This window comes from Trematomus bernacchii, unplaced genomic scaffold (genome assembly GCF_902827165.1).
Source record: "Trematomus bernacchii unplaced genomic scaffold, fTreBer1.1, whole genome shotgun sequence".
In the NCBI taxonomy this organism is placed as follows: domain Eukaryota; kingdom Metazoa; phylum Chordata; class Actinopteri; order Perciformes; family Nototheniidae; genus Trematomus; species Trematomus bernacchii.
This window is the reverse complement of record NW_022987778.1, coordinates 1,971,768-1,987,351: the sequence shown is the minus strand read 5'-3', so window position 1 is coordinate 1,987,351 and position 15,584 is coordinate 1,971,768. Positions and strand designations below refer to the sequence as shown.

The window sequence follows — 15,584 nt, the reverse complement described above, 5'->3', positions numbered from 1 at the left end:
GTCTCAAGAAAAAATGTGCAGAAGGAAACATCCATTGAAACTCAGTGTGCTGCTCTGTGATGCTAGTTCAAGCCAGATACTTGGCATCTCATCTTGGGTGCAAGTTCATCAATGTTTGGGGTCAGGCTCTGAGCTGAGGAGACCCTCAGGATTGAGTGAAGGTGTGCGTGCAATATACCGCCAGGCCAGATCTAATAGTAATTAGAAATTATCCTGCGGGCCGAAATTAAATCCACCAAGGGCCGGATTTGGCCCCCGGGCCTTGAGTTTGACACATGTGCTTTAAAGGGGACCTATTATGCAAAATCTACTTTTTCCATGTCTTTGCCCTTGAAACAGGGCTGAAACAGAGGGGATTATGGGATGCTGCAATGATCTGTTTGGTATTTCGAGCAAAACACTTCAGAGACATGTTTTGTATATATCTGAGACCTATAATATATTGATGAAAAACAGTATAATAGGGGACCTTTAATGTTCAAAAAGCTCTTTATTTTTCTCATACTGCCTGTGCTGCAGCACCTCTTTTCACCCTCTGTCTGAAACCAGAGCGTGGGAGTGAAATTTGGGGTTTAAGCCTTTGCAGACCATTTACATGCACAAAAACATACACACTACAGGAAAGGGAAAACCCCAAAAAGCACAATAGGGCCCCTTTAAAATTCAGAAGTGATACGACTGATGGTCTGTCATAGTCTTTAAGCTTTTTATTTTTGGAGGTTTCTGGCTTTATAAAACATCCAAATATCATCATTGTCATCTTTATGTGTGATATCTCTGAGATTTCACTTTGAGATACAGTTAAAAAATATGGTCAAACATGTCCTGACTTCCTTTCCTACCTTTACTTTGGTCATAAAAAGTGATAAATGTTTCTCACACTGTCAGCACTCAACACAGTTCAAAGAAAACATCCCGCACTTATCTCAAGACAAGATTCAAGCAAATAGTGCTTTAATGGATTAACATATCAGCAATGTGAGTGAGGCAATGAGTCAAAATGATCCTAAAAAAATACAAAGAGTCCCAACTAATCTTGGACGGCCACTTTTGGAGGAAGTTAATCTTAAACAACTTTTCGAAAGTGGTGAATGTGGAATAAATGACAAATATCGTGTGACTCAATGAGGCTAATGCATGCTCTTGAGATTGGTGTAAACATTAGATGTGTTTTATCGGTGCAGCTGCACGAGCGTCTGCTTTTCACTTCTTTTAGACAGTGATTCACCTAACCTCAGACATGAGGAGCTGCATAAGATGTTCTTTTGATGTTTTTAAGTGAAACATCTGCACATTACAACACAGGGGGGAGAAAGAGACAGAGACAGAGAAAGAAAGAAAGCCAGCAGACATGTGACTGAGTTTACTGGGCTGAATAAAGTGGGTTTAAAAGACACAAGAGGGGAATAAACCTTCCTTTGAAAACATCTCACGGTCAATTTCCCCCATTTTATCCTTACATTAGCCACAGGGCTGCAGGCCGCCTCTCATCTCTCTCTCTGTCCGTCTTCATGAACCTTTCTCAGATCCCGGTGGATGTGCACTCAGATCAAAGTGTTTCAGGCCGGCTCACAGGGTGTTTTATCATCGATGGAACAGATTTTCTCCATTTGAAAGTCTTTTATTGGGTTCAGGGGGTATAAAGCACTCATGGTGCACATTTCTTGGTATATTACATTACGTGGAAGAGCGTTTTGACTAAAGTGCATGAGCTCTAAATGCATTTCTTGCTCCTTTTTGACATATTACTTCACTGAGCTGAATCTTGGAAGAACACATCGTCCCTCAACTCTTTCAAAAATAATATTATTTTTAGCGCTAAAAAGGTGAAACCACAATCGGAAAATGACAGCAGTGAAGTGAGCAGACCACCAAAAGAAACAGCGTCTGGTATCCACATCAGGATTTAGAAACATCTGACGTTTGTACGATTTTCTTTTAGAGTCAATTCCAAAGAAAACAACCTTATTCATTTTGTTTGGTTGTTTTTCTTATCTGTCTTATTTCATCTATTTTCTTTGACTCCCCCGGACTAAGGCTTCATGCCGAATTGGTCTGAAATGTACAATTAAAATAAGGCTTTGATGAAAAAGAGACTGTCTTGGAGATTTGTTTTGATAGTATGATATTCAGCTGTATCCTTATAAGAGCACCACAAACAAACTCCAGAAAACACCTTATTTTCTCATCTTTTATTTGTTTATGGTAATGAAGACACATGTTTGTCTGTCCTCATGATCTCTAAATCAACCGACTTTGTGCAGACACCAGCAGGGGGAGTGGAAAGGGAATAATCAAATCTTATTTCAGACCTTTGACTGTGTTCATGCAATCCAACTTAAAGTGAGAGACAAACACGCCCCCTGCTGGGAGATCTGTGTGAAGTCTTTTTTAGTGATGAATTTACTTCATCATTACATTACATTATTACATGTTACTTGTTAGACGCTTTTATCCAAAGCGACTTACATACTCAATACTGTGGACAATCCCCACAGGAGCAATTTGGGGTGAAGTGTCTTGCCCAGGGACACAACGACATGCTGACTGCAGTGGGGTTTGAACCTGTGCTCCCTTAATCTGAACACCAACGCACTAGTCCACTGTGCCACACGCCTCCCTCATCAATAGCGTCTGCTTTGTTTCTGTTTTATTTAAATTTAATTCATATTATTCTTAACATTGTATGTGACATTGGTTGATGTTAAATGTAATCAAACAATACAAAAACTTTAGTAAGCCAATGGTCATAAACCCCAGGTACAAGAATTAAGACTTTTTACACGTTGGAAAAAGTAGTTTTTTACATCCTTACTTTAGCTTTAGCTGCTGTAAAAGATAACATCAGGATCACACATAATGGCGTTCAATTATATTGAATAAAATAATATAAATATCTAAGGGAATTCTGTGAAAATATCTGAAAACAGAGCAAAAATATGATGTACTCTTTTCATAAAAAAGTACAAATGATTGTGATTTTTTTCAAAATAAATAAAGAACTCCTGTTCAAGATTCTCTCCATTAGTACAAAAGAACAAGGCTTCAGGGCAGCTTTATGATCAAAACTAGTTACAGGTAGTATTTCTTCCCACTGAACACATGTCTCCTCCTCCTGTGGTCCTCCTTCCTCCTCCTGCAGACCCTCAGAAGCTCAGCTCTGTTGGCTCGCTGGAGGCCGGTCGATGGGAACGTCCGGTCGGGAAAAATCTCCTTCAGTTTGCTTGAGAAAAACTCCTGCAGACTGCGACCGGCCTGAGCCACCTCTGAGTCGGGCTGCACAGCAGAAAGAGAACATGTGAAGTATACAAGTAGTTTAAAACGTTATGTATCCAGGGAAAGAAGATTTATAGACTATAGTTTGCTCCCTCTCTCTTTGTTTACTTCCGTTACTATAGAGAGGCGAAGTCCCTCCCTTTCCGGGGGAGCTCCATGGGACCTTATTTAGGAAAAAGTATGTATTGAAGTCAATGGGGAGAAAGATTATCTTTCGATCCCGTTTGAATTGTACCACGAATTACACATATGATGTTTGTCAATTTAAAAGATAATTTTGCAAGTCAAAAAAATTAAAATGTGTCGTAAAACTGTGAAGTAACACATTTTTGTGTGAAACCGCTCAATGAACTACATCTCCCATCTCGCACCACACACCAAGACGGCCGTCACGTTGGCACATTTCACTTCTTTCTTTCAGAATGAGGCGAAAAGTATTAAAAGAGGTGAAAATCACTACAAGTCTGGGCATGTTGAGAGCTGTACATACACACAAGGGGAGTTAGTCGGTTCCGTAAGAGCCAGCATGCGGGACCGGGATTCTGGGATTTGTAGTCTTTCTAGTTGCATATTTTTCATAGTCTTTTATTTCAACAGTTTTACGACAAACTGTGACTTTTTTGACATGGAAATTATTTTTTAAGATTGACAAACATCATATGTGTAATTCGTGGCACAACTCAAACGGGATCGAAAGATAATCTTTCTCTCCCCATTGACTTTAATGCATAATTTTTCCGAAATAAGGTCCCATGGGTCGGAAGTAGATGGGCGGGACTTCGCCTCTCTATAGTGACATCAACATGCAACACATTGTACGTGATAGGCTAAGAGGCGGGACATCTCTGAGTGGTTGACCAATCACAACAGAGCAGCCTGGGCTCTGGTTTCAGACAGAGGGTGAAAAGAGGTGCTGCAGCACAAGCAGTATGAGAAAAATAAAGAGCTTTTTGAACATTAAATCATGGAGACATGTCACATTAGAGACACTAAATACAAATATGAACCTGAAAATGAGCATCATACGTCCTCTTTAATGCAATGGCATTAAATAAAAAGTCAGTGGCTCACCAAAATCAGAGGGAATCATCCTGCAGACTTTGATTGCCTCCAAGAAAATCCATTAAATAGATGTTGAGATATGTCAGCTACATTTAAAACTCCATTAGCACTCAGATATTAAATGTCTCACTCACTAAACGTCTTTTTAGTTCCTTTTAACTTGATTTATGTCAAAGTACCCCTTGGGGTTCCAGTACCCTCATTTGAGAAACACTGGGTGATAGCGCTGAAATAATGAAATAACTTCAGAAATTCGATTAAATGCACTCACGTAATTGAACCTGGAGCAGTTCTTGAACATCAGCAGCACGTCGTCCACAAACTGCTCGGCGCTGAAGTAGTGCAGCGTGTTGCTCTTGTCCAGTTTCCTGCGCATCAGCGACAGGTCGATGGGCCTCCGGATGATCTGGTAGTAGTTTCTGGCCTGCAGCACATTACCAGACATTACAGCATTGTGAGAGAGACTGTTGTCATTTTAAATATGCTTAGATGAAAAGTAGAGTACAGTGAGACTGCAGGTTGTTTTAACCACTCACATAATGACTAAAAACAATACATATACAACCAATATAACAAACCCCCCAGATAAAGTCAGGATAATCTTGAAGATAAAAGTTGGCTTTTTCATTTTGGATGAAACTTAAAAGACAACACTGACTCAGACAGTGTTGTTTACGATTTAAATATTAAAGGTGGGGTAGGTAAGTTTGAGAAACCGGCTCGAGATACACTTGTTGTTATATTCCATGGAATGCTCTTAACATCCCGATAGCAATGAATATCTTAAGTGCTTTGACAAAAAATCCCGTTCGTGTGTGTTGGAGGAGGGGCTCTATAAGGAAGTGGCAGATTTTCTCCGGTTGTGTATTTTCAAATTTTAGCGATCTCGAGCCGGTTTCTCAAACTTACCTACCCTACCTTTAATGTATATATATATTTGTTAATAGATATGTTTAGATGTGAATCTGTTGTACTGACCAGCGTGCTGACAGGTTCATGAAACGGAGCGCTGAGTGTGTGACAGTACAACAGCAGAGTCAACTTCTCACACCTCTGCAGGAAACACACACACACACAAACACAAACACACACGGTCACCAAAAAAACATATTTTCAGTTGTGCAAATGTATGTGGTGAGGGTCAGAGTGACTCCCCCCTTGCGGCTCACCCTCTGGTTCTGGGGGGAGAGGGTGTACGGAGCTCTGACTCCCCCACAGGAGGGCTGCTTCTCACAAGCGTAGCTCTCTTCAGGATCCTGCTCAGTTCTGCACAGGGAACACACCCAGTCCCCTCTGCAGGACACACGGGACACACACAGGACACTCATTACTTCATTAAGCATTAAAAGTCCCCTATTATAGTGTTTTTTTCATCAATATATTATAGGTCTCAGATATATACAAAACATGTCTCTGATTGGCTCCAAACACCAAACAGATCATTGCAGCATCCCATAATCCCCTCTGTTACAGCCCTGTTTCAAAAGTGCTGATTCTCTGTCTGTTACTTTAGATGAAAATAAGGAGCCCCTCCCCACGCCCCTCTGAGAGATATTTGGTTACAAAGAACACAATGGTGCTCTAGGAGGAGATTCAGGTGATAAGGTGGGGGGGGGGGTTACCTTGGTTGGTGATTGGCTAATGGTTACACAAGACAAAACATCGTTATGACATCATAAAGTGGCCAAAATCTGATCAGCTCATTTTCAGACAGGTTTTTATAGAAATGGATCAGGACAAAAAGAGAGAGAATCTTTTTTCCTGGAACTTTCAGAGTCTCTTTACACAGAGGGGGGGGGGGACATGTTGATGTAGAAAAGACAGGAAACCGTGGATTTTGCATAATAGGTGACCTTTAAAATAGGTGAAATGTTCTTTCTTTTCTGAAATCAAGTGTTGTCTGTGTAACCAAAGCCTGATATTACTTATGAGATTGCACACTGCTTTTAGGTGACATATTCCTTGATTTCAATAAAGTGTGCTAGTTTTATTCCTCTTTTCTCTTGAATTGTGCTAATGTTCCCTAACATTAATCTTACTCTTTAGATACCCGGCCTATTGGTTTGTAGGAAATGCATCATTCATTTTTAGGTAGAAGCTAAAAATGTTGGAATCATAATGTGCCATTGTAGACTGTGTTCAAAAGTAACATGCAAAAAGTATCTTTTTTTTTAAACAAAATGATTTATTGCAATGTCAATGGAACATTTGCTTTAAAAAACAATAAGTGAGTCAGTCAAATTCATCCTAAACTTTGTCTACTTTTGCATTGTGTCTTTTCTTTTGGGAAAATGAATTACATTCAATATATAAGTAAGGCAGAGAGAGAGTGTAAAATGATTTAGGGGTGCAGGATTATTCACATCATGAAATCAATATCATCAATACCGATATATAGTAACAAAAATAGTAAATCGGCCTGAGTCACATAGTTGATTGTTTAGCAGATAATGGTTAAAATAGTGTTTTAGTACCAGGTCTAACAGCACTTACAGAGGGAAGCAGGTGAGTGGAGGTATGTGACAGATCAGGTGGAAGACTTTGGGGCAGCGGTCGCAGCAGAGCAGCTCTCCTCCGTTCAGACAAACACCGCAGAAGTCCTCACTCTCCTCCACTCCTAAAGGTCCAGGTTTCTGCAGCGATGACACTTCTTCCTCCTGTGAGCAACAAAGATCTACACTGTCGTCCATTTTTACTTCTTCACATTTAATTACTGCTTCTTCCTCCAGCTTCAGATCCGGCTCTGCTTCTGCTTCTTCCTCCAGCTTCAGATCCGGCTCAGCTTCTGCTTCTTCCTCCAGCTTCAGATCCGGCTCTGCTTCTGCTTCTTCCTCCAGCTTCACATCCGGCTCAGCTTCTTCTGGTTCTTCTGGATCCAGTTCGATCACCAGGCTGTGCTCTAGATCTGAATCCAGATAAAATGTTTCTGACTCTGTTTTCACGTCCAGGTCCCATTCCTCAGATCCAGAATCAAACAGGATGTACGGCTGATCCGGATTAGAGTCACAGTCGAAGCCGGAGTCCCTCTCTGGCTCTCTGGAGGGCGAGAGGTCGGGACAGTACGGCTCAGTCCAGGAGGGCTGAGAGGTTTCTGTTTGGATTAGATCGCACTGAGGTGTCTCTTCTTTTATCTCCAAAATGTTTTCCTCATGGTGACTGAATCCATTCTGCAGAGAGAGACACAAAGGGGCAGAAAGAGCTAATGTAAAATATATGACAAACATCACTGAACCTGTTATATATTATGTTGAGCTGTATACTCAGTGTTCCAACAATTTGCAAACTGAAAGAAAATCATAAATTTTATTCAAAGTATAGGCGTTTTATCTGGTGGTCTTTAATCCTGTCTCCTTTTTTGCATGCTTCAGTGTTGTGGTCGTCTTCAAGGAGCCGTAATGAATTGACTTTGCATGCATTTTTAAGCTGTTTTTGACAATACAGTGTTTAGATAATGGTCGCTTTATCACATTTTATAACAAGATAACGTTTTTAAGTTATCAGAGAAACAATCTGAGCAAACAACAGCCGAACAGCTTTGAAGAAACACTGATGACTGAGTTTAAACACAGCCGCGAACATCACCCAACAAAATGAAGTGTATTATGACCTCTTGAATGCTGGGCATTTTGGGCACACATTACATATTGTGCTTTGAATTGAAAGTGCTGTGTGTAAACTAAACTTAAAGGGGACCTATTATGCAAAATGCACTTGTTCAAGTCTCTTCTACATCAACATGTGTCCCCTCTGTGTGAAGAGATTCTGAAAGTTTCAGGAAAAAAGCTTCTCTCACTTTTTGTCCTGATCGATTTATATAAAAACCTGTCTGAAAATGAGCTGATCAGATTTTGGCCGCTTTATGATGTCATAATGTTTTTTTGTCTTGTGTAACCATTAGCCAATCACCAACCTAGGTAACCCCCCCCCCCCCCCCCCCACCTTATCACGTGAATCTCCTCCTAAAGCACCTAATGTGTTCTTTGTAACCAAATATCTCTCAGAGGGGCGTGGGGAGTGGCTCCTTATTTTCATCTAATGGCGCGTTTCCACTACAGCGCGGAGCACGGTTTAAGAGGGCTGTGACGTCAGCGGCCCGTCTTTGGTTGCGTTTCCACTTGGCCTAGTACCGGCCGGCGGGTCCTAATTCACAGTTTTTCTGGCCTCATAAAATCATGGGTCTTGGGCCAGAGACAACGAGGCTGAGTCGGGCTGAGTATGCTAAACTAGAGAGAGCATTGCTGGCAAGGGGGCTACAACTACAACAAGATGGACATATTTGACCGTGATTTAATTGTAATACACGTTTCAAAATAATGCCGAAGTAACAACATACTGATACCGGTTAGTAAAAACCATGAATTAATGCTTTGACAAGTCTGCAGACAGACGGCAGGCGAAAAACCTTTTAAAATGCGTGTTTTCTAAATGGAGATTGGCTAAGCTAACGCAGTATATGCTCCGACCGTCCACACTCACAACAACGGCCTATACAGACATAAATAAAGCAGCGACTGTATTCGCCATGACACAGGCAGTCTGTGGTTTGTACTTGTTTAACTTTTGTCTAGTTTCTGAACATATATGAGGAGCTGTGAGCTCTGAGTGCTAACAGCTAACGGCTGTGTTGTTTTTCTGGGGTTCTCATTGAAGATGACGTCACGGCTCCGCCTACACTGCGTTACTATAGATACTACCCCAGTTCCTAAACTGTAATGGAAATGCGCCATAAAGTGAGCCAGTCCTAACGAGGCCTAGCCATACCGAGCGAGGCCGTGTAGTGGAAACGCGCCATAAAGTAACAGACAGAGAATCAGCACTTTGGAAACAGGGCTGAAACAAAGGGGATTATGGGATGCTGCAATGATCTGTTTGGGGTTTGGAGCCAAACACTTCAGAGACATGTTTTGTATATATCTGAGACCTATAATATATTGATTAAAAACAGTATAATAGGGGACCTTTAATCTCTGTACCTGTTGAGGACGATGTGAGCAGGACGTGTTATTGTGGAGCTCAGCTGGTGTTGGGCAGGGCAGACGCACCAGAGAGACGACCGGCTGCAGACAGGACAGGGACCGGATGTTCAGACGCTCCATTACCACTACGGGGATTCTGGAGTTACCCAGAATCCTTTGGGCCTCCGGGTGAATCCTGTGGAAAGACATCTTGGTCAGTAAATCTCGATTTTGGTCAGTGGTTTAACATTTGTTCATAAATCCTGAATTCCCATTTATCAATAAAGGAATTGTTGGGCTCTTTTGGGGGAAATACACTAATTAGCTTTCTCTCATATAACTCCTTGGAGAAAGGATATTCCCCAAGACATCAAACCATTTATTTAATTACATTTGTTCCCATTGTTTTGAGGCGACTGCGTTCAACTGTGTAATTTTACCTTATTCTCTTCAATAAAATCGCCACATCTTTCTCAGGTTTTAGTTTGACACATGACGGAGAGACTGCTCTTGTATTTCCATTGCAGGACCGGTTTGACTGCTTTTCCATCTCACAAATTCCAGAGCTGCAAAACTTTATGAAAAAGAGAATACATGTCAACACTCCAAAAAGTGTATTCACATATCAATCACCCTCCTTAACTCTTATGAGTCAGCTGTAATGATTACCTTCTCCTTAATCACGAAATCCTCCACTTTTACGTTTGCTTGTGTCTCTGTAACGTGTTGGGCTTGGCGTGGCTTCTCTGCATTTCCTGCAGGGTTTGACCGGGTCTCAGGTGAACCGTCCTCCAGGTGTGCTCTGCTCTTCGTTACCCGGGGCAACAGAGTGGCTCGCCTCTGGGGCAAGTTGCCATGGCGTCTGAGAGGCAGGTGAGCCATCTATCTCCAGGAGGATCAGGCCTCGTGGGGAGAAGAACAAACTAAAAACACAGAAAGAAGCTGCTGTAAAATCTCCTGTGTGCTCAGTGTTTGACGGCAGTATAAGAATCAAAAACAAACAGAGGAAGAAGTAACATTTAAAGATTACGGTAACTAACACTTAATTTACCTACAGGTATAATAAATGATAACATAAACAAAAAACAACATGGTTTACATACTGTAACTTCTCAGATCAATGCTGACTCCCTCAAGTCATCATTAAAAACTCACCTGTTCCCCATGGCCTTTGACCCCTAACCCTTCACAGTGCTTCCACTCCTACTGTTATTTATTTATTTCACTCTATTATTTGCCTTACTTTGTTTGTTTGTTTGTTTGTTTTGTTGTCTGTCCTTAACTCTTAACTTGTAAAGCGGCCATGGGGTCCTTGAAAGGCGCTATATAAATTAAATCTATTATTATAATTATCTTTTTTTAGAATGTTAGTGGTTTCTATCATTTAGTGTTTTTAATTTTGTATTATTATTCTTATTTATTTATTTATTCATTATTTTATTTATTTATTAACCTTATCCTTATTGTTATTATTTTTATTTAATTTTAATTATTTTGTTATCCTTATTATTATTATTTATTTTCTACGTGTACATTTTTGTATATTATTTATTTGCTATTTTATTCTTATTTTAAATAATATTCTTATCCTTATTCTTTTAATTGTTTCTTTATTTGTTTCCCTTATCCTTATGCTGATTTTAATTCATATTTAAATTATTGTTCCTATTATTATCTTATCTTAATCTTATTTTGTACATAACAACACATCATTAACAAGTCCCAGTTATCCGTTAAGCTGCATGGTAGACCTTACCTGCGTGTCAATGTGAGCTCCCTTCAGAAAGATGGAGGTGTGTGCAGGTGGAGGTGAGCTGAAGATAAGAAAGACGGAGCTGCTGTCCAGTATCAGGAGGGACAGCTGCGCTCTGATTGGTCGAGAGCTGATCCCACCTCGGCCTCCTGATACTTCAGAGAGTCTCTGCTCATCATGTGATGCTATTATTCGCCTCTCATCGTCACCTGGGGAGTTCACGTAGAAAGCATGTGGGAAAAACTGCAGCAAAAGAGGCGTGGAGCATTAAGAGGAAGAACATCCGTCAGTGACTCATATAATAAGAGATTACTAACAGACCAATGACAGGTCACAGGCTGTAGAGTTCACTTTGAATAATAGTAACTGTATGTAAATCAATTTTCCCTCGAACTGATGCTGTATCACGTGAAGATGCAATAAAGGGGCAGGACTCATTTCTGTTTCTATTTTCATGACCTCCTGTAATGTAGGTGTACTATACTACATAACAAGTTATTTACTTAAAGGTCACCTATTATGCAAAATCCACCTTTTCATGTCTCTTCTACATCAGCATGTGTCCCCTCTGTGTAAATAGATTCTGAACGTTTCAGGAAAAAAGATTCTCTCTCTTTTTGTCCTGATCCATTTCTATAAAAACCTGTCTGAAAATGAGCTGATCAGATTTTGGTCCCTTTATGATGTCATAACGATTTTGTAGTTGTGTAACCATTAGCCAATCACCAACCAAGGTAACCCTCTTTATGTATAGAGCCCTGATGAGAAGACTTCTAGACAAACAGGAACTGCCGCCGAAACTGAATACGTGACGTGGATCTTAAATATATAAGCAATTAAACAACATCTTACATTTCTTTTCACACAATACGTCTCCTTGCAGTATCAACACTAATTTGTCTGACTTTTATATTTGATCCAATTGGTAGATAGGTTATATTTACACCATAACGGTGCACAGCTGATAGAAAGGGACTTGTAGTTTTTAAAAATATTACTGATTTTCTTTGAATTAAAGAATGTAATGTCAGGGGTGATGGGAGACACATTCCCACTAGCTATTTCTTCAGGAATTGCATTCTCTAGTTATCTTTTAACGCTGTCAGCTATATTTGTTTATCTGTAAGTAACGTGTTTTGTGAAACATGTCACAGTAGAAGCACAAGATACAACTAGGAAATGCATAATAGTATATGGACATAATACAAGAAGAACATACATTTTTTGTTTTTGAAAGACAAACCTTTATTAATGATCCAAACATTTAATTTGATCACACATCCCATCAGTAAAGTCTGTTCAATGATTTCATGATCAGTTTCACTTTATCCACACCATGAATGTGTTTCATCTCAGCTATTTCAAACAGAATCATACATGATTTCCTTATTGATTATTATCATGATAATTAATGTTCTATAAAACATCAGAGTACCCAATTTCTATTTGGACAACAACAACAACAACAATTAGTCTGCAAAAAAATAACTGTAATATTATACAATGTATTTCCCAAGCAAAGACTCTAAGCTATTTACAGGAGAATAATACATGATGTACTTATTGATTATGATCATGACAGTAAGTAATATCATTTTAAATAAACATGTTATGATGAAATAAGTGTTATAACCATCTGGGAACTCATGTGTAGTTAATTTGGGCAACAATAACATTTAATCTGTCAAAATAATACATGTGATTATAAATGTCTCTATTGTTTTAGAAAGTGGCCAGAATAAAATGTGTACAATAAAAGAAGCTCTGCTGCTTTCTCTCTGAAGACTCGTGCATTACAAGAGAAACAACAACATGAATCAAAAGAAATATCCAACACATATTTAGAGCAAAGTTTACATATCAGTTCAGGTGAACAAGGAGCCTCCGGAGCAGTGACAGCCTCCATGGCTACACAGACACAGGAAGGAGCCGGAAGAAAGTCCAACATTTACAGAACAACTCATGAGAAGATGTTGAAGCACATCCCATAATGTTTGATTGACAGCTGATCTCTGCACAGTGAAGACATGAACAATCAGCTCTGATGGACACGGTGAGTTTAAGAAGTAGAAGAGTTCCTCCAATGACTTCAGGCTATTTGAGTTTACAAAACTCAGCAGTGTTTCCATGATCATAATGAAGCCAAACTCCAGCATGTAGCGGCTGAGTGAATGTGGTCTGGACTCTGTGGAGGAGAGTCATGGTTTCAGAGACGCTGTAGAAGGACAGAATACCTGCTCTGTGATCCAGGTGCACTCCGACTCTGGAGGACTGAGGACCTGAGACGGGAGTGATGATACTGTTGTAACGAAATGAATAATCGTTTTTGTTACAAACTAAGGACCAAGATTTGTCATTGTTTCCAAATCCACTTTCCATCCCTGCTGCTCTGCTGATATTCTTGTATGCGACTGCTACATCAACTCCTCTCCCTCTCCGCTCCACCTCCCAGTAACAACGTCCAGTCAGACTCTCTCTACTCAGGACCTGAGGACATAAAGTGAATCTGTCTGGGTGACTAGAATAAGACTGATCATCCATGCGTGTTGCTTTTCTGCTCCCCTCCGATAATACCAGCAGTGTGTGTGCTGTGTTTGGATCCAGTGTGATCTCCTGTGAATATGTTAAGAACCCAGCTCTGGTGGTGGGCTCTGCTGCTGACAGTAAAACCTCCACTTCAGTCGGTGAGACGTTTGTCCATTCCTCTCTCAGGACGTCCTGTAGTTTGTCTCTGACTGCTGACAGGGCCGCCGTCACGTCCTCAAAGTAGCTCAGAGGACGGATGTTGATGCTGGATGAGTGTGTAGCTTCACTGAGGGCTGACAGTGAGGGGTAGCTGTGCAGAAACTGGTTGTGATCCTCGGTGTGAGACAGCAGCTTCAGCTCAGCGTCTCTCCTCTTCAGCTCAGAGATCTCCTGCTCCAGCTTCTCCTGAAGCTCTCTGACTCGACTCACTTCACTCTTCTGCTGGGATCTGACCTGCTGCTTCACACCAGAGCTTCTTTTCTCCATGAGACGGATCAGCTCAGTGAACATCTTCTCACTGTCCTCCACTGCTTTATCAGCAGAGCCATTGACGGCCTCCACCTCCTGCTGAAGCAGCTTCACCTCCTTCTCTCCGTCCTGGATTCTCTGCTGGATGTTTAGTCGACTCCCTTCCAGCTCTCTCTGCCTCTCAGTCCTTTCTGCTGCAGCTGACACTGTGTCGTGGCCTTTGTGGTCATCCACAGAGCAGAGATAACAGATACACTGCTGATCAGTGCGGCAGAACATCTTCATCACCTCGTAGTGACGAGAGCAGATGTTCTCCTGGAGCTTCTTGGAGGGCTCCACCAGCTTGTGTTTTTTAAAGACAGGTGATTCATAATGAGGCTGGAGGTGTTTGTCACAGTAAGAGGCCACACACTGCAGACAGGACTTACAGGCTCTCAGTTTCCTCCCAGTGCAGACATCACAGGCCACATCTTCAGCTCCAGCATAGCAGAGATCAGCAGGAGCAGGTGGGGGTCCAGTCTTCTTCAGCTCCTCCACTAAAGCTGCTAACATGGTGTTTTTCAGCATGACAGGCCTCGGTGTGAAGCTCTGCCTACACTGAGGGCAGCTGTGGATCTCCTTCTCATCCTCTCCGTCCCAGAAGCCTGTAATACACTTCAGGCAGTAGCTGTGTCCACAGGGAGTCGTCACTGGATCCTTCAGTAGATCCAGACAGATCGAACAAGAGAAGGTTTCCCGGTCCAGCTGAACTCCTTTCTGCGCCATTTCACCTCTCAGTAGCAGCGAGTGTGTGAGTTTCACTTCCTGAGAGCTGAAACTATGTGACAGGTTATCTGAACAACATGTGTGTGTGCAGTGAATGTGGCCTATCAGCTCTTGTACTTTACCCACATGTTGGTTACACCCCTCCTCCTCAGTGTGGATCTGAAGGGGAGGAGCCAGGAAACACAGAGTGGAGCTGGCTGTGTCTGAGAGCAGGAAGAAGAGGGAGGGCTTATCAAACTCTGAGTCATTCCAGGAGGAGGAGCAGCGCTCAGACTCTGACCTACACAGAGCCTCGGTTACAACCTGCTCTTCATTTGAAAAGAGCTTTTAGTTGTAAAATAAGTTGGTAAACTTACAAAATCTGAAGGGGGTTAAATACTTGTGTTGTGGCAATTTAGCACAGGAAAGAATGAAACAGAGAGGAATCAATAAAACACAAACACAGATATAGCTGAATGTCTTGTGACCATTTTAAAGTTGGAATAAAGTCTCTAGTTGAAAGTATGTGGAAGGAGAAGCATTTTGCACGAGTGCCTATTTTCGGACACTTTTTTTCACATTTTCCCCGGTTCTATTCATTTTTATTTTGTTGGCTATTTCACCCGGTTCCTTCTAACTGGGACACTGCCCGGTCCGGGTGTCCCCCCACGGCCAGTGTCCAGCCCCCCCTCCCACTCATCCATATATTAACAGATTTTGACATGTTTTGTTGCATTTTTCTCCTCTCCGCTCTGTGATCGAATGGCAAACGCGACCCACCATGCCCACGGCCTAGTTCT

At 41.3% G+C, this 15,584-nt stretch overlaps 2 protein-coding genes across 2 annotated transcripts; both read right to left on the bottom strand.

Moving 5' to 3' along the window:
• Positions 1-3,025: 3,025 nt before the first annotated feature.
• On the bottom strand, positions 3,026-9,503 carry LOC117497222 (E3 ubiquitin-protein ligase TRIM33-like). Its single transcript, XM_034149103.1, has 6 exons — positions 9,312-9,503; positions 6,832-7,505; positions 5,508-5,631; positions 5,317-5,391; positions 4,610-4,762; positions 3,026-3,276 (listed from the first exon to the last, which is right to left on the bottom strand). The coding sequence occupies exons 1-6, from the start codon at positions 9,501-9,503 to the stop codon at positions 3,073-3,075; spliced, it is 1,422 nt and encodes a 473-aa protein (XP_034004994.1). The 3' UTR covers positions 3,026-3,072.
• A 2,763-nt stretch (positions 9,504-12,266) lies between these two features.
• Positions 12,267-14,931, bottom strand: LOC117497207 (tripartite motif-containing protein 16-like). Its single transcript, XM_034149078.1, has one exon. The coding sequence runs from the start codon at positions 14,803-14,805 to the stop codon at positions 13,141-13,143; it is 1,665 nt and encodes a 554-aa protein (XP_034004969.1). The 5' UTR covers positions 14,806-14,931; the 3' UTR covers positions 12,267-13,140.
• Between the last annotated feature and the right edge of the window lie 653 nt (positions 14,932-15,584).